The 23,386-nt window shown below is 40.1% G+C and overlaps 2 protein-coding genes across 3 annotated transcripts; one reads left to right on the forward strand and one right to left on the reverse strand.

Annotated features, from left to right (window-relative positions):
• Positions 1–546: 546 nt before the first annotated feature.
• Positions 547–6,404, reverse strand: lgsn (lengsin, lens protein with glutamine synthetase domain). Of its 2 annotated transcripts, XM_057844107.1 has the most exons (5): positions 6,181–6,404; positions 3,312–4,253; positions 2,988–3,154; positions 1,907–2,446; positions 547–1,286 (listed from the first exon to the last, which is right to left on the reverse strand). In XM_057844107.1, the coding sequence occupies exons 2-5, from the start codon at positions 3,955–3,957 to the stop codon at positions 630–632; spliced, it is 2,010 nt and encodes a 669-aa protein (XP_057700090.1). In that variant the 5' UTR covers positions 3,958–4,253; positions 6,181–6,404; the 3' UTR covers positions 547–629. The 2 variants fall into 2 exon arrangements, with proteins under 2 accessions (XP_057700090.1, XP_057700089.1); XM_057844106.1 differs by having other exon boundaries at positions 3,312–6,404.
• A 4,932-nt stretch (positions 6,405–11,336) lies between these two features.
• On the forward strand, positions 11,337–22,872 carry ptp4a1 (protein tyrosine phosphatase 4A1). The gene is made up of 5 exons (XM_057844109.1): positions 11,337–11,471; positions 12,565–12,657; positions 13,980–14,110; positions 14,203–14,277; positions 22,080–22,872. Exons 1-5 carry the CDS (start codon positions 11,367–11,369, stop codon positions 22,195–22,197), a joined length of 522 nt encoding a protein of 173 aa, XP_057700092.1. The 5' UTR covers positions 11,337–11,366; the 3' UTR covers positions 22,198–22,872.
• Positions 22,873–23,386: the final 514 nt, after the last annotated feature.

A 23,386-nucleotide genomic window follows, 5' to 3' on the forward strand; every position in this document is an offset into this window, starting at 1 on the left:
AAGATATTACTACCAAAGCATTGCAATCATTTTCTGGGAGAAATTTAACTTTATCTCACAGAATTGCAGGGGTGCCAATAATTTTGGCCAGCACTGTATCCCACTTTTCCAACTCTCTTAAGACTTACTACTAAACGTTATGTCACGTTCGCTGTTTTTACGTTTCTGGTGCTGATCTGATAGGCCAAATGCTCATTGCTTTATGTTCATGTTCATACAAGCATGCGCGCTATGCACGGGCCTAACACAGGCTTCAGTTACGCTTTAGGCCAGAAATGGCACTCACGAGAAGGGTTGCCAACAGTCCCGGATTGCTGGAATTGAGGAAATTTAAAAACTTCCTTGTCAACCCTAGTCACGAGTAAAGTGACAAACTGTATTGTCCCTTTAAGACTTGACTCGACTTATGCATATCCTGCACAGGTACAGTACAATGTTACATACTCCCACCATGATTTGTAAAAGTCACATTTCAACTTACAATCTGTAATATAAGGAAAGATTTTCCACAATACAGTATCGCTTCATTTTTATTTGATACCCGTAACAAAATAGCAATATCTGTTTGAAATAGTGTTTTGCTTTATTTTGCTTAATTTCTTTAATTTATGGAACGTTCTTGAAACATTCTAGATAAAATACTCCAGGCACTTGTTCCTCTCATCATCCAGTTCCTGGGTCTCAATTTCAAACTTCTTCATGGCAATGAAGTACTGGACAAAGGGCTCCCCCAGTGAACTGCGAATGACGTGGTCCTCGCTCAGGGCCTCTAGGGCATCGTCCAGTTTGACGGGAATGGCAAAATCTTTCTGCTGACTGGGTGCTTTGTGTATGCTGCCCTCAATGCTCAGATTTCGCCTGATGCCGTCCAACCCGGCGGCAGCCGTAGCGGCAAGAACAATGTACGGATTGGCCATGGCTGAACCCAGCTTGTTGTCGATGTGGGTCTCACGACCACCGTGGGACTTGACGTTGAAGGAACTGCTGTTATCGTTGCAGCCGTAGGTGGCGTACAGCATCCTCTTTGGGTCTTTGACGGTCTTGGCCATGTGGCTTCGGCACTCAAGGCCTGGCGACATGAGGCAGCTGAGGGCGGCCGAGTGCGTCAGGAGCCCAGCTAGCCACTTGCGACCAATGTCAGACAGCTCGCCTGCCGCCTTCTCGCCGCTTTGGAAAAGGCTACGACGCCCATTAACGTCCCACAGGCTGTGGGAGAGAACGCCAGCATTGTAGAGGCCATCGTCTGTGAAGAAGCTTGCAATGTAGCTGTGTTTGCGGGCCAGTTCCTTTCGTTCGAGTTTCCATATGCAGTACAGAAAAACAAGAACAAAAAAAAAAACATAAATATATTCCTTTTTTCTTCGAGAACTTGACTTTTTCATTTTTTAACAGTACATTTTTTTAAACATTATTTTCTCCATTATCTGAAGTCTAACAAATTTCCAATTTGCATACTTACATACTTTAAGCGACTATATTTTATATGACTGTCATTTACACTATGTGTCTTCTTGCGCTTTAAAGTTACTCTTGATCACTGAACAAACTAAATTCATGTAAGCGATACATTTGCCGATTAGCAGTCCCAAAATCTATTCGTGGATTTTTCGGGGGGAGAACCTATCGTCCAGCACAAGCTATTTGCTCTTGCCAAAGCCATGTTCAATAAAACATAAAAATATTGCTTTGCTATCTGGTGGGATCTTGGTGCCAAACATTGACCGGAGCGCTGCCTACAAAAAAAAAAAATAAATGCTACGCTGCCATCTTGTGGCATCTTCTGTAAAGGTAATTTTGCACTTTTTTACTTGAGCATGGTATTTTTGTGTCCATATATTTGTATCTTGTTGCTTCATATTATGTATGCTATTGGTTGAACTATGCCTAAAGTTAACAAGCTTCTAACCTTGATGCCGGTGCGGAAGGTGAAGGCGCTGTCAGCTGCCGCAATTCCAAACTCAGGCCTCAGGTTTATCTCCATCTGGCCGGGCCCGCTGGCTGAAGCCATGCTGTCCACATCGGCGCCCATGCAGTACATGCCATCCACCAGCTGCTGAAAGAAGGGCAGGTCGTGATTACCCAGCAGAGTGGTGGCAGGAAACAGCAATGTTTTGGGCCCGATGCGGTCTGGTGCCCCCAGAACGCAACACTCGTAAGTGAAGGAGGAGTGCAGGGAGAAGCCCAGGCTCTGGAGCTGGCCCAGAAGCTGCTTTGCCAGTAGGCGAGGAGACGTCCGCAGGGGGCCACCCGTCACAGTGCACGGGTCACAGATGACCCTCGCTGTCTGCTCAGCCCATGGAAGGATCCGAAAGGTAGAAAGGTCTGGGATCAGAAGGATGTCGCTGCTGAAGTTGGCGGCGTTGGCGTGGTCAACTTCATTGCTCTTTGGACTCAGCGTCAGCTCCAAATAGCTCCTTGGCATTGGGATTCCATACACTGCCTTTTCCTGGAAATACCAAAACAAAATGTTTTGATGCTGTCACAGTGCTCTTATGATGATGAGGGTATGATGACTGTATTGGGGCATAGAGGGCCTTGTGTAGATATGGTGCCCCTTACAATTACACTGTCACTCGGATGGGTGGGTGGATAAATGGATGGATGGATGGATGGATGGATGGATGGATGGATGGATGGATGGATGGATGGATGGATGGATGGATGGATGGATGGATGGATGGATGGATGGATGGATGGATGGATGGATGGATGGATGGATGGATGGTTGGGTGGGTGGGTGGGTTGGGTGGGGAGGATGGATGGATGGATGGATGGATGGATGGATGGATGGATGGATGGATGGATGGATGGATGGATGGATGGATGGATGGATGGATGGATGGATGGATGGATGGATGGATGGATGGATGGTTTTTTTTTTAGGTAAGATTGAATTGATGGATGAACGGATTGCTGATGTAACAATGAATTGAAGGAGAAATGGATGGATGACAGACTGATGATGAATGGCTGACTGTGATGATTACATGGAAGAAGCGAACAGGCACAGTCTTAGATCTGGAAACCCCATGCAGGTCAGTGGCTTCAAATCGTACAAAGTTGATGTTCTCCCTGGCTATCTGCTGCTTGATGGTCTCCATGCTGGAGATGAAACTTTGATTTTCTGATGTGTCCAGGCTCTCGTTTCCGTTATCTGTGGACAAAAGTTCCAAACACTTTTGTAACAGGACTTCTAACAGGAGGACTTCCAACCTAAAACTAGACTGCTCCAATTCCCGTAAACACTTGTATTTATCATCATTTATTCGAAACATCTACAAAATGCCAATGGTAAATCTTTCAGTACCAACCTGTATGAGGAGCTTTGGTCTCTCCACGGGAAGCGCTGCTGTTGCATGTGCGAATTGGGAATTCCGGCTGTCTATTTGTGTTGGCGTCCGGCCTGAAAGAGCTGGATGAATCCATGGTGGGAGGCAGCTGAATAGAAGAGCTCTCTCTGGATCCAGGCCCCTTTCTGGAAGCATCAGACTGAGGCTTGAAGGTACTGAACGCTCTTTGTGAGCTGACGTCAACCTGCCACTTGCCCGGTCCATCACCACTCACGCCACCACCATGGAGGCAGGAGTGAGAACTTCCTCCAGGTTGGAAAGCCGGTCCATCTTTCAGGAAGCTCTTCAGTTCCTCCACTGTCTGCCTGTGCGGAGACTTGTTTTGAGGTCCCCAAATCAGGTCTCCCCCAGCAGCTGGTCTGTCCAACCCAGATTTGTCAAAACCTTTGGGTGGAGAACCTATAATAGGTGAATCTGGAGGTTTGTTTGGGCCTCCGACCCACTCGATGGGGCTGGTGTATCTTCCTGTCACCCTCACCCCCTTCCTGCTCCTCACGCTCATCCCCGTGCCGTCCATCTGGTCTTGGCTCTTATTCGGGCCTTTAAAGCGAAGGATTGAGTCGATAAAGCATGGAGTGGTTGCCTTGGAGTCTTCACAGTCATTCATTTGTCACCTTACATCAACTCTTCCTTTTAGAATTTGATTGTGAAGTGCAATCCTCACTGGCACATTAATTTTTATAGACAATTGGTACAATGGTGACGCATTGGAAGCTTCCCTTTTTTGTTGCGCCCTCCCCATACAATCCTTTGGTGTCCAGCTGGGAACTGACTGGCACCCGCCCGCCGTCCAGCAGCTCCCGGGTACAGGAGAGGCTTAACTTCAAGCCGATTGGTTGCTGCCGGCGACCATTTGGGGTCGAGGCTTTTGTGTCCCATATGTCAAGCTCAGCTGCTTTTTGCCTTTCCAGAAAAACAGCAGGAAAGCGCCAGGAGCATACAAAGCAACTTTGATTGATGATCTTTGCATTAAAAAGCATCCATCTTTCTACAATTGCTCTACACATGGGCATTTAATTTTCTAATTGTTCCTGAATTTTCTGCCCTTACAAGCCAATCAAGTACTATACTATTTCTAATACAAAGAACAAAAAAGAATTAAAGCAGAAAACATTTTATAAATAAATAATTGTACTTTTTTTTTAAAGGTCAATTTGGCCCTCAATATAAAAGGAGTACCCTCTGATTGGTAAAATTAACTCTCAAATTATGCATTATTTTTTCAAATAGATTATATGAGTCATTTCAACCTATCCTACGAAATTGTGGAATAAAACAATTGAGGGGTCAGTTTGACTCAAAATAATAATTATTAAAAAAGAATAAATACATACACTAAAAAGACAATAGTATTAAATATTTACAAATTACAGATGTTTTCTGATCATTTTGACCCACACAATTTGACCCTAAAATTAACAGTTCATCAGTTATGAAGAGGAAAAAAGGGGGATTGATATTTTTTTAATCAGCATTTTTTTAGGGTCAATTTCACGTGTAATATAACAGATGGATAACCACATTTGTATATTTAACAAATATCTCAGCTACAGTAGGTAAAATTAGAAGGACTAAAGGTCATTAAATATTTTGAAACTAAAATTAATAAGTTAAACGTTTAAAAAAAAAAGTTTTTTCAATTGCCTTCTTTTAATCTAGATCTTAATTGGTCACTTTTGATTCCCTCTATAAAGAAAAAATTTATGTTGCATATTTAGCTTCATTTATATTTATTTATTTTTACATTGTTTATTATTTCACTCTATAGTTGACAGTAAAAATTAAGTAAAACGTAACGTCTTCATCCGCAACATAAAAGTGAAAAAAAAAAACTAAATTAGTTTTTTTTTTTTTTTTTTTTTTTAAAGAAATGTCTACACTACTAAATATCTCCACTTTCTACAGGTTTATTAAAAAAGGCATCACTATGGATGAGTTTACCCATAATACAACAGGAAAATTAAAAATCGTTACAAGCTAATTTTAAAAAATGCGTTACATATATTGGTTAGGGTGGGGTTTCAAGAGCTGCATCAAGATTGCATCAGAGGAAATGACGACTGGCCTCCATTGTTATCTTCCAAAATAAAATTACCGCTGTGCTCTCTGAATGGGAAAAAAGTGAGTAGAAAGATTTATCAGCATGGAATTATTTTGAATACACAGTAAAGACAAAAATACCTCTCGCAGTGGACTTATTAATGTTTTAATGCTATTTTATGCATGACTGATAGTCTTATTTTGAAGCTCACAAGGGGAAGTGGTCAACTCGCTTTCTTATTGAGGAGACTTGAGCTCCGCTCAGACACGTAACGTCGGGCTCGAATGGTGAAGGACCACTTAATCGCTTGACGTTTTTCTCCTGAGGACCGGCTGTATGGTTAAATTACAATCTTCAATGAGTAAGCGTATCCCAGTAAGTATCTTTTTTTAATCTTCGTCGTGTTTTCCAGCCTGTGTCAAGTTTTAACCGATTGTGTATCGACCTCGTTAAAAAAAGGCGTCGTTCCTTCTGCTATTGTGGTTGTTCCAGTAGGATAGGAATCTAGTTTAGGTACGGTAGAGCGTAAAAATGCTTGTGGTTTGACGGGCCGTGAAGGCCTATTGGGTGTTCCCTGTCCAAAATCTAGACACTTTAGTTTTACTGCATTAAAATAGGCAGATTACATTAAAATAAAGTGGGAACATTGGTAGTGTTTTTCACGGGGTTATTTTACGCGATGTTTCGTTTGTAAAGCGCGTGACTGCCCAACATGGCGGCACAAACGACAACCTCCGCTTTACTTGTGACATTACAACGGCGACATTAAGAAACCAACCCTAAACCTACTGTGTCATCGCTTAAGACGTGGGTGCGTGTTTGCATATGGCGTGTCCCTCTTCGTTCTTTGTCACTCGAGCCGCCATGTTGGTTAGATGCAGCTGGAACCGGACAATGGCGGATTTAGTCGGCTGTTCTCGTGACGTTTATCCGTTGAGACGAGACTTTCCTTCCCCCCTCCTCTAACTATGTCTGAATTAAACACTCATAGAGCGCCTTCATTCTTGGTTGAAAGCTTGGTGACACCTGCCGGTAGCTATGACGTCAGTCATGGTGGCGCTTCTCTGTGACGGTGACGACATCCGGCCGCCATGTCGAGACGTTGCCCGCCATATGCGAATAAAATTTACAATGCATGCTAGACCACATTGAACATGTGCACTCCCTCGTCAATGGTCAGTGAGACACCTCATTAGGTACACTAATAACTCATTGCCTGCCATTGACAACGGTAGACGTCCAATTTATTTAAACTGGGAGGAATGCTCATCTTTCAGTGCCATTGACGGCGCTAGACGTCGAATCCATTTTGACTGGGACGGGCCCATTCCCAGTCCACATGGATTGGACGACCAGTACCATCAGTGGCAGCCAATCAGATAAGCTTATTTGTGCTTGAGTGTTGTTGAAATGTTCCCCAACATTTGGACAAGTTCCAGAAGATTATTGCTTCTTGGAAAGTTTGTAAGTTGTGTGACACATTTGAGGTCACTGCGAACAAATTTCACCTACTGATTGCAAAGGACCAAGCCCCATCTATGAATGGCAAAATCTTACTCCCCGGCCTCCAAAAGCTTCAAATTGTAGCAAACCACTACTTGTGTCTAGGCATGTGCTGGTATGAGATTCTGACTGTATGATAACCTTAAGCAAAAATAGCATGGTTTCACGGCCTGATGGTATTGCAATAACAGCTCTAAAATGTGTTACTTTTAGATATGTGGATTAAAAAAAAAATTCCCATTGAACAGGATTTTATTTTTCAAAACATATTAGCAAATTTGACCATTCAGTAAGTATGGTGTTAAGTTTAAAAAAAAAAAAAAAAATTTAATGACAAGCATAAACCCACCGCCACAGCTTAACATTATTATCATTAGAACAAAAATAATTGTTTTCCATAAAAAGCACGTGTGTATGACTCGTATAATTTTTACATTATACACACACACTCTTTCGAAACACAGTTGCCAATAAGAAGAAAAAACACGTTTTACCACCGCTAGACACACTAAACACGCTGGAGTTGACTCTCGTAGCTGGTGGGAAACGTTCATGAGAGTATTTACGAACGTTTAATTTTGTATTAATTAGGGATGTCCCGACCCAGGTTTTTGCACTTCCGATCCGATACCGATATTGTTTTGCACTTCTGATCCGATACCGATACCGGCCTATCTGAGCATGTATTAAAGTTTAAAGTTATTTAGCCTCCTTACTTAGTTGTCAGACTCATGTTTAAAAGGGTTTTAGTACTCTTGATAACAACTAGCCAGCTGAATTAGGTGAGTTTGAATAACACACAATGGTTGGTAACAAGAAACTGACCTGTTTATTCAGTGACAAACACAAAACCTTATAAATGACAAACAGAAATGGCATAGTCAGTCAGTAAAACGTGCAAATAATATTGTAAACTGTCAGTGGAAAATCCCACAAACCCCCCAAGCTATTAGATGCTTTTAATGTTTCATGCATTAGTTACAAAAATTGTATAAAAAGCCTCTCAGGTTTAAATGAACGACTATTTCAGTATCAAGTTTACATTTTAAAACAGTAAATAAAATACTCCTGTCCCCATTCTGTATCAGCAGCTTTGAACTACATTCAATTAATTAAATTTTGCGAATCAACTGTTTAAGTTGTTAAAATTGTTCCCGTTATTCCATAATTTCCCTTCTGTCTACTATTGACATGTGAAAGTTTTAAAACTGTTTTGAAGATAGATTCAAGTCAAGATTTTGCCGATTTAGGAGTATACTGCTCCCCTTGTGTGTGTAAGCGGACACAAGTTCGCAGCAAGCCAAACTCCATTCAAAAATGAGCGCGGGAGTCAGGAAGTAGCATCCAAGCTCCAGGTGCTTTTATTTAGCTGCACTGTCACATCCAAAAATGAACCCAGGTGAAACTAAAAGAAATAGAATGTACAGCACGAAAATGATTGACAGTTTTGACTATCCATATGCTATATATGTGAAATATATACGAAGCCAATTCCCATACAATGCCTCTCAATATTCTAATATGCAAATGAAGCGTGCAGCAGGTGCCAAAGTTTACAAAGTGGTCAAAACGCTCCAAATATGGCACATAAATTGCTAAATACTATATATAAAAAATGTTGTACTTACAGACGATGCCTTCGAAGGCGCAAACAACACGACAAGTTTAGGATAGCGTGAGCACAGTAAACAATGCTGCCCAGCTCTCGTCAAACGGCGGACTGACGAAACGACTACAAACATGGCCGCCGCGCTACTTCTTTCCTGTCGGACGGCTGTCAAAATAACAGCAGGAATGAAAAATGCACATGGTAAATCGCGAAATGAAGGGCAGAACAAGGAGTATTTTAGATAAAAAGTTAATTAGGTTCGCTTGGAAGGTTCACTACAAATGCCTACAAGGGAAGTCTCCTACTAACGCACCTAGTTTTCAATGCATGTGTATGTCGCTAAATGCTTGATTAGGTTGGTTGTATTAAAACTTCTTATAGCATTACCACCACGCTTGACTTTATTGTGGCATATGTTGCACTCTGCCTCTTCGTCTTTGTCGTCCTTTAAGGTGAAATGATCCCACACAGCTGACATTTTTACAGATAAAGTCTCGGTAAATTGGGAGACGGTAATGTAGTATGTTGAAGGTGTGCCTTAAAATGCGGACCGGATTTTAGGGAAACCGAAGCAAAAACTGGAATGGATTATGTATATCGGTGCGCTGGAAAACCCGGACTGGATTTTTTTTTAAAAAACTGGATCGGAGGTCTGGATCGGAATTTTTCCGTGTCGGCTGATCCGATACCGATCCGCATTTTTTTGCCCATATCGGCGTCCGATCCTTTCCAAATATCGGATCGGGACATCTCTAGTATTAATGCAAAATTATATTGGAGGTATTGCCTACTTGGAGGTATTGTACTATTGGAGGTACAGCCACGCTTCGCAAACATGTTTAATATGTCGGTTGGCCCTCCTCTAAGCCGCGGCCGTCTAACTTTTATGTAGCCGAAGTATTCCCAGACCAACGATTTAGTTTTCTTCGATGGGGAGGGGGCGGGTTCATGAGTTTCACCTCCTCCAGCCATCGTGTAGCACAGCTGACTCACTTACACTGAGCAACAATCTGTAGGGGAGGGTTGAGTCTTGCAGCTGGGAGGGATTTCACTACATTTATGGAACTTAATACATGCCTATGTGTGTCAAAATTAAACTTCCTAGCTCATTATTCCTTGGCCTCGTATGACATAAGACCTACTTTTGCCACATTGAAAGTCCTCAGCGTACGTCAACATAGTTTCTTGGCATCATATTTGGTTGCTTATTCCATTATAGGGCAAGTGACTATTTGTAATTAAAAAATAAATAAACCCTAGTAAGACCTGACATCCATGTTGTAGACATCACATATTGGGTGTTGTAGGCCACAATGTTAATATTTGGTGTGGCTTGCATGACCCAATAATAAACTGATTCTAAGGTGGTCCCGATCATATTTTAGTCTCGAAGTCACGGGATTTTGAGGATCTACTGACACAAGTACAGATCGAACATCTGTCATCCTTAAGTGCAAAGTAGTAACTACATAGGGCACCATATTTGCAGCTCTGGCTTGTTAAAAGTTAGCAATTTCAAGGCAATCAAAGGGTTGACATTAGCTTCACATGGCAGCTGGCGTAACGTTCTCCTACCGGCGGTGTTTTACTTCTTAGGTTGTGTTTGGATATTGCATACTGCAAAACTTTTTTTTGTTTGTTTTTTGTTTTGAAATAATGGGTTCTTTTGACAGTATTCTTGTACATGTCAGTTATTTTGCTTTTTTTTTTTTGTTCTTAAAAATAAAGATAAATAATCTTACATTCTTTTTCACCCGATTCCTATCCTTTAGTCTGAAAGTGAGGTGATCAGGCATGAGATCCAATCACGTGATTGGATCAGATAACTCCCTAATAAATATAAACAAAAGTTTTGTTTTTTTTTTAAATAATACAGATAAAATGAATACAAAAATACACTATGGCTATATCCTGCAATAACACTCAAAGTTCCCATTCCACCCAATCAAAATGGATTGGACATCTAGCACTATCAGTGGCAGCCAATTAGTGTCCTTTGGACAGACAACACTTACTATGAATGACCTTCATGTGAAACATGGTAGTTCAAAGTAATTAAGTATGCCAACGCAAATTTCTTAGACCTATGGAACTACTTTAAGCGCAGCCATTTTGTGACATCAGTACACACACACATACATACTGACTAGAATGCAGGTACATGTGATAATGAGTAATATAGCATCGTGAGGAAGCGTGGTCAATCTGAGATACACATTTTATTGGCTAAAATAAAATGTCTGCCTCCATGTCAGACAGTCACTTCCTGGTTTTTAGTGAGAAAGGTTGAAAATTCTAAAATCATGAGTTGCGGCTTTACAAGACTATCAAATGTAAATTTGACATTACGTTTTGATCGCCTTGAATTTATTTGGTGTCATTCTCGCCCCGCAGCAGTTCTGTGGTGTTCTGGGTCGCACATTTATGGAGTTTCTGAAGGGCAGTGGAGACTATTGCCAGGCTCAGCACGCCGCTTATGCAGACAAGTGAACGGAGTAACTCGACAACTGCCTGGACGCACCCCAGCCTCAGAAGGAGGGAGCCCCCCGAAGTCGACACGACCGGGACGCCTCCCGCAACCAGCGACAACTCGGCCTGGATGGGGTAACTTGACCCGCTGCGCACCGCCCCTTCCCGTCGGCTCCCGCCCGGCCACGAGCAAGGTGGAACCCGCCTCGTTTTGTTGCCGCACCCACCCACCGCTCCCTTCCTCCCCTTACCTGAGGTGCCCCCCTAAGAGACGTCCCCTCCCATCACCGCCCGGAGGATTCTCGTCACTCCACGCCAAAACTTTTTACGTTCGGCGTCTCTCGTGCTCCCCTTCCAGTGCAGAAGCCATTTTGCCATTTTTTTGGGTGTCATAATGGCGCGCATGAACAGACCCGCGCCGGTGGAAATCACCTACAAGAATATGAGGTTCCTCATCACCCACAACCCTACCAATGCCACCCTCAACAAGTTCATCGAGGTGAGTGTTGGGTCTACTGTTGACTTGTCTTAATGCCTTTTCACATGAGCAGAAGGCCGCAGTTTGCAGCAGAGAAATCCGTTCATTGTGTACGTGCAATAGGACTGCAACTAAAGATTATTTTTGTCATCGATTAATCAGACGATAAATATAACAGTTAATTGGATAGTTACTTGTTTTCAATTACCGTCACAGTTTTTGAAGTTGTTTTAGGCATATTGTAAGTAACAATGAAGACAAAATAGATGACTATTTCCTTCAAAAATATTTTATTACAGCTTCCTCACTTAGTCTAAAGCTACTGTTTTAAGTACGTGAAATTTAATAACAAGTTTTTAATAAAGGTTCCGAGTGTGTAAAAATAATTTCTCAGTACACAAATCAAATGTAGTGCTGCTGATTTACTTTTTTTTTCCCCCTCTGGTGGGCAAAGCTCTGATATAAATTGTGTCAATGACTCATTTATTTTCTTTAAACAAACTAAATAACACAATCGAATAAGAAGGCAAACTGTAATGAATCAATTTATCAAAGTTGTCCATAAATACAATCCAAATCCAGTTTCAAAGCACACTCGCTTGTATAACAATATACAGTTTGAATGGGAGTTTGTGTTGAAAGGAGACTAAGCTGTTAGATAAATAGGTTTATATGTATACTTCACAAAAAAAAAAAGAATGAAACAAGTGCTAATATGCTTCTCTAAAACAATACATACGGACACTTAAGATGCTGATTAGCATGATCGCTAACTAGCTTAGCGCTTAGTGCTAAGTAGCAACATCTCATCAAAAATATTAAAGAAATATGATTTCAAAATTAAAACCCCGATCCTTTTTACCCAATTCCGATCCTCTGAAAAAGGCCCAATCAGCCCGATTTCGTGATCGGATTAGGTCATCCCTATCTGAAGCCAAATCGTGTGCCCCCAGAACAGTTCGTTAGCCCTTTGGCGTGCCCAATTTGTTCAGAAACACATCACTAAATTCACTTCATAGGGTATTTAAATGCATTTCCTGTGGTTATAGTATGGAAGGCACTTTCTGTTTGTAGCCGTTGCGACGGTGGCGTTCATATGCGATGTCGCCTGCAGGAGCTGAAGAAGTATGGCGTGACCACAGCAGTGAGGGTGTGCGAGGCCACGTACGATGCTACATTGGTGGTAAAAGAGGGAATTCAAGTTCTGGTAAGTCATGCCGGCCCACAACCTCACCTTTAAACACATCAAAGCACAATAGCATATTGAGTATTTACACACAACAATTCTGATCTGTAAACAATGTGAATTTGTGTTGCAGCAGTGGAACGACACATTATGCATGTTGTCCGATGAGATTGATTTAATTCTCGGTTTGGTCAAGTTAAAATGAAATGAAATGGATAAACATTGAATTTGTTATCGATATTGACTAGTTTTTAATCATATTTACAGTGGTGCCTCGACATACTATTCTTTCGACATCCAACGTAAAATTTGTCTTGACTTATGACGACATGCTCGAAATATGCGAGAGAAATCAACATGGGTCCCAAGAATGTTAGTGCAGGTGGTGGAAAAGGGTTATGCTTACAATTGAAATTAAAATGGGAATGTTTAAAAAAACAAAAAGGATGGTGTGCCATCAGTGATATGGCTCGACAATACGACAGGAATATGTCTACGATCTCCACGGTCCTCCGTCGACCTACACGTCCTTGAACGGATTAAATTCGTATGTTGCGGTACCACTGTACTTATATTCCAAATATTTTCATTTTATAACAATTTTATTTATATATATATACATTTTTTTTTAAATATTTTCGCATTTACGGCCCTTAAATGTTTTAAGGTCTTGATTTCATTAACCCCTTGATACCTTAGTTTACATTTAACAAATATCTTAAAATATTGTTGGTTACATGCATAATTTAAAAAGGAAAAAAGCCACAAAATATAGAAATTTGAAAAATACAACCACCATTGGAGAATTTTTAAATGTAAAAAAAAGAAATCATTTATAACACAATGGAAAAAAAGATAAAAAATGAGAATATAAATGACTTACAAAACATTACTTTTTTTAATTTATGAAAATGTATTTAAAAACAAGGATTTTCTCATTTTTCACTGTATTCTTCAATGTAAATCTATATTTAGTGCTTTTAATCAATTATTTTATGGACCTTAGTATTACTCCAATCCAATGCCTTATTGAAATTTAACTCTTTGTGCCATTGACGATGAAAAGACGTCCAATCGTGTGGTTCTTATCATTATTCAGCTGTAAATTTAGTGTGTCACTTGTAGACGTTGAAGCCATTTGAAGTGGGAGGGTGGCAGCAAATGTTCCTCCTACTTTAAAGGCATTGGATGTCTACACCACTGGCAGCCAATAAGTTCAATGTAAATTCCGGCGTCAGGGCGTTAAACATACTATTTTTTAAAAATGCATATTTCAGTATGTACTAGCCAAGTGAGAGCTATTTTTAATTTTGTTGGCGGTTGTCTTCCTCCGTCCCGCGCAGGACTGGCCGTTTGATGACGGCGCTCCTCCCTCTAACCAGATTGTGGACGACTGGCTCAACCTGCTCAAGGTCAAGTTCCGTGAGGAGCCCGGTTGCTGCATTGCCGTGCACTGTGTGGCGGGCCTCGGCAGGTGAGCGGCCTACCCCCACCCCTCCCCCCCCCCACCTTTCCACTCTGCGCTCTACCTCAAATGTTTCATCCCTTTTTTTTTTTGCTTCTTAGAGCTCCTGTCCTGGTGGCCCTCGCCCTCATTGAATGTGGCATGAAATACGAAGATGCCGTGCAGTTCATTCGACAGTGAGTCACACCTACAATATTTAGTCATAAAAACATTTTAAAATTCTGTGTATATCAGGGGAAAAAAACTTATCAATATACATCAACTCAAAATGAATGTCGATGACTAGTAAACATTTTATTGTAAAGGTCAGTAGTTTTTTTTTTTTTTTTTAAATCTAACGAGCAAAGCCAACAGCTTGTTCGTTAGATTTTGCTCATTTTTAATGTAAATGACTAAGCCTGTCGCGATATGCTATAAGTCAATTAATCGCATGGTAAATAAAAATGAGGGCGGTAATTTTCCCGCCTGCGAGTTATTACCGAGTGCGTGTGTTTGTATCTCGCTTAGAGGTGTCCGAAATTAACCATCCATAATCGAATCGTTAAACTGCGCCAAGATTCCCACTAGAGCTGGGAAGCTTTGGGCACCTAACGATTCGATTACGATTACGATTCAGAGGCTCCGATTCGATTATAAAACGATTATTGATGCACCCCCCCTTGCTCCTTTTTTTTTTTTTTTTTTTTTTTTTTAAATTAAATGTTTTGTACATTAGTTCCAAAATTGTTCAAAAATCCTCTCAGGCTAAACCAAACTACTATTTCAGTATCAAGTTAACATATAGCAGTAAACAAATATACAAAAATAACAGTAAATAAAAAACGCCAGTCCCCATTCTGTAACAGCAGCTTTAAACTACATTCAATTAATTTAATGTTGTGAATCAACTGTTAAAGTTGTTAAAATTGCTCCCGTTATTCCATAATTTCCCTTTTGTCTACTTTCGACATGTGAAAGTTTTAAAACTATTTTAAAAGATAGATTCAAGTCAATATTTTACCGATTTAGGAGTATTTTAGATAAAAAGTTAATTAGGTTTGCTTGGAAGGTTAGCTACAACAGCCTTGCAGGGAAGTGTACTGCTTTAAGATGGCGGCCGTTTACTAACGCCCGCATCTAGCTTTTTGTAGATGTGCTGCTCACACTACCGAATCAATGGTGCATCTAGTCCCATATAAATTATATCTACCATTACGTTATGTGGATGACGTACTTTATAGCAGCTTTTCGGCAGCAGTCAGGTATGTTGTTGTTTTTTTTTTTTTTTTTATCTCGTGGCATGAGTTGAGCTAGAGCCGTGAGTTGAGCATTGGCATTACCCGAGGGGCCGGGTAATGAGAAGCATGATGTTTAGCTACTCTCGCTGCGTTCTTCCTCGTTGCGCCCCAAAGACCGCGCGGCGCGCTGAGTGTGTTGTACTTCCGCTTTACTTGGCATATTTCAATAATCGGAATTTGGATGTTTGTGAATCGTTCTCGAATCTTCCATGGCCGAATCGCGAATAATCTAAGAATCGGAAATTTTGCACACCTCTAATTCCCACCTCTAATACCGTGTGCATTGGGCACACGTGCGTGTTGATTGCATATGAGACTCCACCGTAGAAGTGAAGTTCAGACATACAAAATAAGGAAACATCGTATATTAAATATATTATATATATATATATATATATATTAAACATCGTAAAATGCATTGCTACTTTGAGGCTAATGAAAGAAGACTGTACTAACCACTTCAGCCTGCCATATAACATGACACGCTTCTCGAAAACGCAAATTTACGTTAAAGGGTGACACTTCAAACATGAAAACTAACTGGTTTACAGCATTTGCAAATGATGCAAAAAAAATCTATTACAGACACCACATGCATGATAGAAGTGCTTTTTTTTTTTTTTTTGTACTGAGTGTAAAGCTTCTGGTTCGCGGCTTAGCGAAGTACTTCCGTATAGCATTTCAAAATAAAAGCACATCATGTTCAACATATAAAGATTAACTGCAGAAATCTCACATACCGTAATTTCCTGAACATCACGCACACTTTTCCCCCCAAAATGCACTTGTAAAATCATGAGTGCGCGTTATAAACAGAAACATTCATCATGTTTCAGTGTCAGAATGGACCAGCACAATATTACTTGATCCAAATGACATTGATATGATAATCAACTTTCATATAGTAAATAATTTTCATGATGATATTTTTCACATCTAATAAATTTAAAATGCTTTTGTTGTTCTATGCAGCTATTATTTGCCGGAACATTTTTCTTACCTTGTTGTAGCAACATGGCGGCTTGACACGGCCATGTAGTCTTGAAGAGAATGTATACGGCTATCCGTTTCGTATAAATGTTGACCGTGTGGCGAGCTATGACAGGAGTCTGAGGAGGAGTGTCGAACCACGGAGCCAAGCCGCGTGGTTTTATTTACATTGAAACTCACTAAATAACAACGTACGTTTTGCATGCTGCGGCGGGAGAAGTTTGTTTACTTCCGGCTGTTCCCTTAAAGCAGTAATGTGAAGTAAGGCTGGCCAACCATGTAGGGCTGCAGCTATCGAATATTTTAGTAATCGAGTAATCGACTGAAAATTCTATCGATTAATCGAGTAATCGGATAAAACAAATATATTTTTAGGTGAAGAGCAATTATAGATATACATGAGAAAACAAGACATTTTATCATTTTCAGTCAGTCAGTGTCTTTATTTTTGATGTATATTGTTGAAAACAGCCAACAATTCCATCTCAGCTGTAACTAGAAAAAAAAAAAGACTAATTCACTGCTTTCACTCAAAAAACCTTTAGATCTTATTTTTAAAAAGTGTGTGTGTGTGTGTGTGTGTGTGTGTGTGTGTGTGTGTGTGTGTGTGTGTGTGTGTGTGTGTGTGTGTGTGTGTGTGTGTGTGTGTGTGTGTGTGTATATATACACACACACACACACACCTAAAAATGCCTTTACGCTTGATAACACACATCACTTAAAAGTTAGGATTTTTCCACACGTTTTTCAATTGAATTTCTATTTGTGTCAAGCCATTTTTAAGTTCTAGTAAAGTTTTAAGTTAGTCTAAACTGTAAGTCCTGATAGGATTTTGAGTTTTTGCAGTGTTCAAAATAAATGTATGATACAGGCTGTATTGGAGCACATTAGGGACTAGTGCTACTTGGTGTTTTATCCAGCAATGACTACTGAGCTAAAATTGATAGTTAGCATTATTGAGTTTTTGTTTGACACCCTCATCACTCCACAACGCTATGTTATGTTAAAGCCTGTATGTAAGACACGTTAGCCACGCATCGAAAGTGGTCTTAATTAATAGAAACCTAGCCCTCCGCAGGGCTAACGTTACGTGAGCTAGTAGTGACAGTAACGTTAATCTTATATATTAGCGCTTAGCGCTCTTTATTAGCGGTTAGCGCTCTACTGCTTTAAGATGGCGGCTGTTTGCTAACGCTGGCAAGACGCGGCCTAGTCTGTCATTTCGCATCTAGTTCAACATACATGTGATCTCTGAGACTCATCAGACGCTACCTGCAACTAACGCAGCATGTGCAGGCTAGTATTTAGCAACGTCGGCGTCGTTTGTAGCGGCTGTCTGCTGCAGTAAGTTTTCTTTTTTTGCTTCTTCCTCTACGCACGTGACATCAGCGCGTTGTCCCGCATTAAAAGTAGTCCGAGCAAAACGTGATGCTTAGAGCTGTCAAAATAAACGATTACTCGAGGTGAATAAAATTACTCGGATCAGTTTTTAAACTCGAGTTACTCGATTTGCTCGAGTATTCGTTTCAGCTCTACAACCATGTTTTTGAATAATATCAATGGCTAAACGGTTATAAGCATATTTTCGTTATTTTTTTTTAACGCAACCCTTCCAGATTCTTTGTTTAACCCATAGCAACGCCCTTGACAACGAAAATGCTTTTCTTCGGCAATCTTCGGAAATTACGTCACACCGGGAAGTGAGGGAAGTGCGCCATAGAACAGTATTGTTTGTTGCATTGCTTCTCTGTAAGATGCCACGGCGGTGTGTGGCGATGTTTTGTTTTCACTCAAACGAAAAGTTGTGTGAGTCGCCAAAGGATAGCAGGGCATGTAAATGGACATCTTTTGTTCGCACTAAGCGAATGAATTTCACGCCATCATTGAGTAGTGTCCTCTGCTGCAAACACTTAGAAGATGCCTGCTTCCTTAACTGGTCTGCTTATGATCAAGGATTTGCCAAAAAGTAAGTGTGATTTTTGGATAGATGACTGATGACTTTGTCAAAGCAGAGCTGCCAACTGCTGTGGAATGAACAGTATAAGCTAGCAACGTTAGCCGAAAGTTGCAATCTCCGATCATAGTTGTTGTTGCGTTCGCTAGGTTAAGTGTGTTTAAATTGTGCGTCATCTACGATCTTCTCCAAAAGGGTTAAACCACTGTCAATCGGGAAACTGGTGTGGATGTGCATAGAAACGGGTCGGCGTCGCGGTAATTCACGGTCACGTTGCAATAAGGGACACACACCGCCGGTGAGTTTGTGCACATTTATTTGTATTTGTATTATGTATTTCCACCTTCATGCTTCAAGCATTGCATTGCATTTGTACGGTTCGCCGTTTCTTTCACGGTGATCGCTTAGCCTTCTAGTTTGTGTTTCGCCGCTTCACGAGAGCCGCTGACAGGTGACAAGTGTTGCTTTTAATGTCTGATGGCAGCGAATCAGCGAGCGCGCAGGTCACACAGTGAATCATGGGAAATGTAGTCTCGGGACAACGCTGAAGTGGTGCTTTGTAATTTGTTCGCTTGTGAGAAAAAACTACATTTCCTCATGCCATTAGACGCCACTTCTTCCCGAGAGCCCCGAGCCGTGTTGTACTGATTAGCTCCGTGTGTTAAAAAAGAAACAAAGTTGTCGGCACGTCGTGTGTTCGATACATTTGTAAACAAACAGCTCATAACAAGACTAGGCATGTGCCGGTATGAGATTTTGACGGTACGATAACCGTGAGCAAAAATACCGCGGTTTCACGGTATCACGGTATTGCAATTATAGCTCCAAAATTTTGAGATGTATGGGTTAAAAAATAAATAAATAAATAAATAAATAAATAAACTTTTTTCCATTGAACAGGTTTTTTTTTCAGAACATATTTGCTAATTGGAACATGAATATAATGAGAAAATAAATTAATGTGAAAATAAATAAATTAACAAAAAATAACAAATATTTTATATAAAATTAAAATAAATAGAACCTAGACTATACCCACAGCCAGAGCTCAAGTTGCTCAATAATAGAGCAAGAACAAAATAATTGCTATAAAAAAGTAAGAACACTTCTAAATAAAATTAAAAATATGTACTGTACGACTTTTTTTGAGGGGGAGAAGCTGAAGTTTCGCCATTTTCAGCCACTGTGTCAACTCTCTTCTACATGATGTCATGCCTTTGTGTTAAAAAGAACAAAGAATTCATAAGTTAATAAGTTAGTTAAAAATGTATAAGTTAGTTTTATAAGTTAGTTAAAATGTAAATATTGTTGAGGTTTCAAGGTTTCATCTAAAACAAAAAGTGAGGAGTGAGACCTCCTTTCGCAATTAGCGATCTTTGACGCGATCCTTATTTTTTTTCTCCCCCCTTCATTCAAGCTTGTTTCTCACTCAGCGGCTGTGAGACATAAAACGTCAACCAAGCTGCTCTCCCAGCTTAGCCTAGGCTAACATTCGTCTTTGTAAGTTTTAGTTAGTTTGTATATTGAATTTGAAAGGAAAATGTATGTTTTGTTTTTGGCGACCTTTTTCATGGTGCTACTGCTATCCTGTTGAACCTACTCACATGTGGAAAAATACAATTGTATAACGTTTTAAATGTATTCATTTGTATATTTCACCACGATTTGAGAGCTCAATAAATTGAAGAAAAGTACGCCTTGTGTTTCGAGGGTTGGTTTTTGGGTTTGCTGGCTGTTTAGCAGAATAGCGTTACTGACACTCACGGCAACAAACGGGAAGGGTGAGCGCTGCCGCACCAAGCCACTTCGGCTGCATTTTGGCACATGAAAAATAGCGAATACCGTACTAAGGTATGACGGAAAATTTTAGTGGTTTTGAAACCGCGACGTTTTCACACCACGGTAAACCGTGAAACCGGTAACCGGCACATGTCTAAACAAGACACTGCACGATCCGTTTAAGAGACGCTGGGACTGGAGAGCTGTGAGTAGTAGGAGGCAAGGGAGAGATAAGCGAGAAGCAAAACTTTGCGGTCAAATGTGGCGGCAGTCCACTATTACAATTAATTGGAGAAAGCCATCAACGACTCATCTCCTTCTTTCCCCCCAACGTTTTTATATTATTATTTTATATGCACGAGAGCTGCCGGATCTGCCAAGATGAACATGAAGTCTGACTATTATTTTTTTTAACAATGTCATCAGACAAAAACATAAAATTATGTGCAAATGCCTGCATCTTCAAATCATGAAAATAATAACAGCCTATATCTTACCAATCTTGTAATCTCTGTGGGTCTGACTTGTATCCATTCCATGTCAGGTAGTCTAGGCACATTCTTTGCATCCTGATTAGCGTCTGGCTAATACATGTTAGGTCCAACATAAAATTCCAACCTCCTCTTCTTCCTCCAACTCTTCAAAAACTTGGATCGCCTCCCTTGCGCTCGATCTATCGCTGTTTGAATCATTGTTTGAAGGACTTTGTATGGCAGCCGTATGGAGCGCTGCCATCGCTGTTCTCGGCGTGACGTATCACTTCCGGGTTCATCCCCTTTCAGGCTCGAACTTCGGAAACGCGGTTATTTTGTCAAATATACAACATATAAATGATTTTTTTTTCATGCTTTATTTGTTGGACAATGTTTAATTACTTGAATTGTGACCCTATTTGGCATGTTATGAAATTACTTCACATTACTGCTTTAACTAAACTGCCCCCCCCTTCACCCGTGAAGTACACAACTTGCCAATATTAGTTCCGCAGGTGAATTCTGTTAAAACTTGCTACAACCACTTACTTTATAGAAGTTAGACACAAGACTCATATTGGTGCTAAAATTAGGGTGCGCTTTATACAAGAATACAAGATTTTTCCCTAGATTTTACAGGTAAATTTCGGGTGCGCGTTATACACTGGTGCGTGTTATATTTGGGTAATTACTGTACTTCAGATTCTACACTATAAATAGCTAGCTTTAAAGTGACACCAATATGAAAAATCTGGCTTTGAGTTTCTCACCTATTTCATATTCTGCCCTTAGCTAGCTTTCAAATGACTCATTATGCAAGGTTTGTGTTTTAATATTTTTAATAGTTTGTTTTATTTGAGAGTAAAAATTCATTTTGAATGGCTTATTGGGATGTATTAATAATAAATTTTATTTGAAGGGGCCTTTCTGGCACTCAAGGTCGCCGTACAATCATTTTAAACATTTAAACATTAATATAGAACGTTTAAGGCAATTTTAAAATGCTGAAAGAGATAAGGGTAGTAATTGTCACTACATTAGTGGTTGAATTGGTTTTTTTTTTTTTTTTTTTTTTTTTTTTTTTTTTAAAGGGACAAAATCTCACATCAGCTATAATTAATGAGACAATATGTCACTTACAAAAATTTATCGCGACAGGCCTATAAATGACAATACATCATTCAACATAGTAACATTTTTTTCCTCGGGTCAACAATATTAAAAAATAATAATAATAATTCAGTATGGCATTTACACTTTGGCTGCCATTGACAGCGCTAAACATCCAGTCCATTTGCAGTGGGAGAGTTTGATGAACGTTTCATTCGCCACCAACCCTCCCACTTGAAATGGCTTGGATGTCTACTCGTGATAAAATCCTTTAAAATTCACAACAGAGTGACGAAAAGAGCCACTCAATTAGATGTCTTTCAACGTCAAAAACCGACAACACTGATGGAACGAGGCATAATTTCATTTGTAAATTGGTGTGATTTTTGTTCCAGGAAGCGTCGCGGAGCTTTCAACAGCAAGCAGCTCTTCTACCTGGAGAAATATCGTCCAAAGATGCGTCTTCGCTTCAAAGATTCCAACAGCCATCGCAACAACTGCTGCATCCAGTAGAACAACAACATGTTGCCTTCGTCTTACAACCCAGAAATAATGTTCTCGTTCCTTACCTGGGGAAAGCCACATTTCTTCGTTACCCACCTTCAGTGCCGCGCACTACTACGCTCTGTCTTTTCTAGTAGTACAAAATTCCTGCACATCACTAATTGGGAGTCTTTAGTTGACTTTTTTTCTCATAGTAGAAAAAAAAATGGTTGTCGTAAGACAGTCAAGTCTACTAGCAGAGACAAAGTGTACTCGTGCATGGACCTGGAGCTGCATTTGAACAAATGCTCAGACTGCTTTCCATATTTACCAGCGTCTCGTTATGACAGTTCTATTCATTGTTAAACTCTAGAACCTTTTTTGCATTTGTTTACTAATTGCCACAATGTGATTTTTTTGTTCTGTTTTTGTCATAATTTCAAACTGGACTATTTTGTACGCCTTTTTATTTGATATTCCTAATTTAACACTTGGATACTTGATTAGTTGGCGTATTTGATTAGTTGGCTATTTATGTTATCGATGGACGTGAGTGATTTAGTACCTGAGTGGCAAAGTTCTACCTGTTAATTGACTTGTGACGGTTCTACAACCCCTGGCAAAATTATTGTTCGCCAGTGTCTGAGGATGTTCAATGCAGTTGTTTAATTTTGTTGAATAAAGCAAATTAAAGACATGAAACAAGTTATTTTGAATGGAACCTTTTGGGTTTATGAAACGCTAAAAGAAATCAAGAAAAAACCTTTTTAGACCAAGCTGAAGAAAAAAGATGGAATCACTGAATTCTCAGGGGGAAATTATGGAATCATGAAGAAAAATCACAACACTTACTGGACTTTTAGTACTTCGTAGCACCACTTTTGGCTTTTATATAGGTATATAACTGCTCTCAGTCCCAGAGGCGTGGATTTGATGACAACTCTTTATTAATATGGCTCTAAATTTCTGTGACTGCTTTCACCAGATCCGCTTTTAAGGCTGGGGCCTTGTCGTGGAACTTTTTTTCCAACTTCCACCACAGATTTTCAATTGGACTATTTGCAGGATATCACTTTGATCTTATGGGTCTTTCTTCATAGGATGCTTTCACAATTTATGCTCTTTGGCAAGATGCATCGTCATCCTGAAAAATCATTTCACCATCCTCAAACGCCCTTACAATTGATGGGATAAGTATCCAAAATATACATACAAAACA

Source organism: Corythoichthys intestinalis, chromosome 8 (genome assembly GCF_030265065.1).
Source record: "Corythoichthys intestinalis isolate RoL2023-P3 chromosome 8, ASM3026506v1, whole genome shotgun sequence".
Lineage (NCBI taxonomy): Eukaryota > Metazoa > Chordata > Actinopteri > Syngnathiformes > Syngnathidae > Corythoichthys > Corythoichthys intestinalis.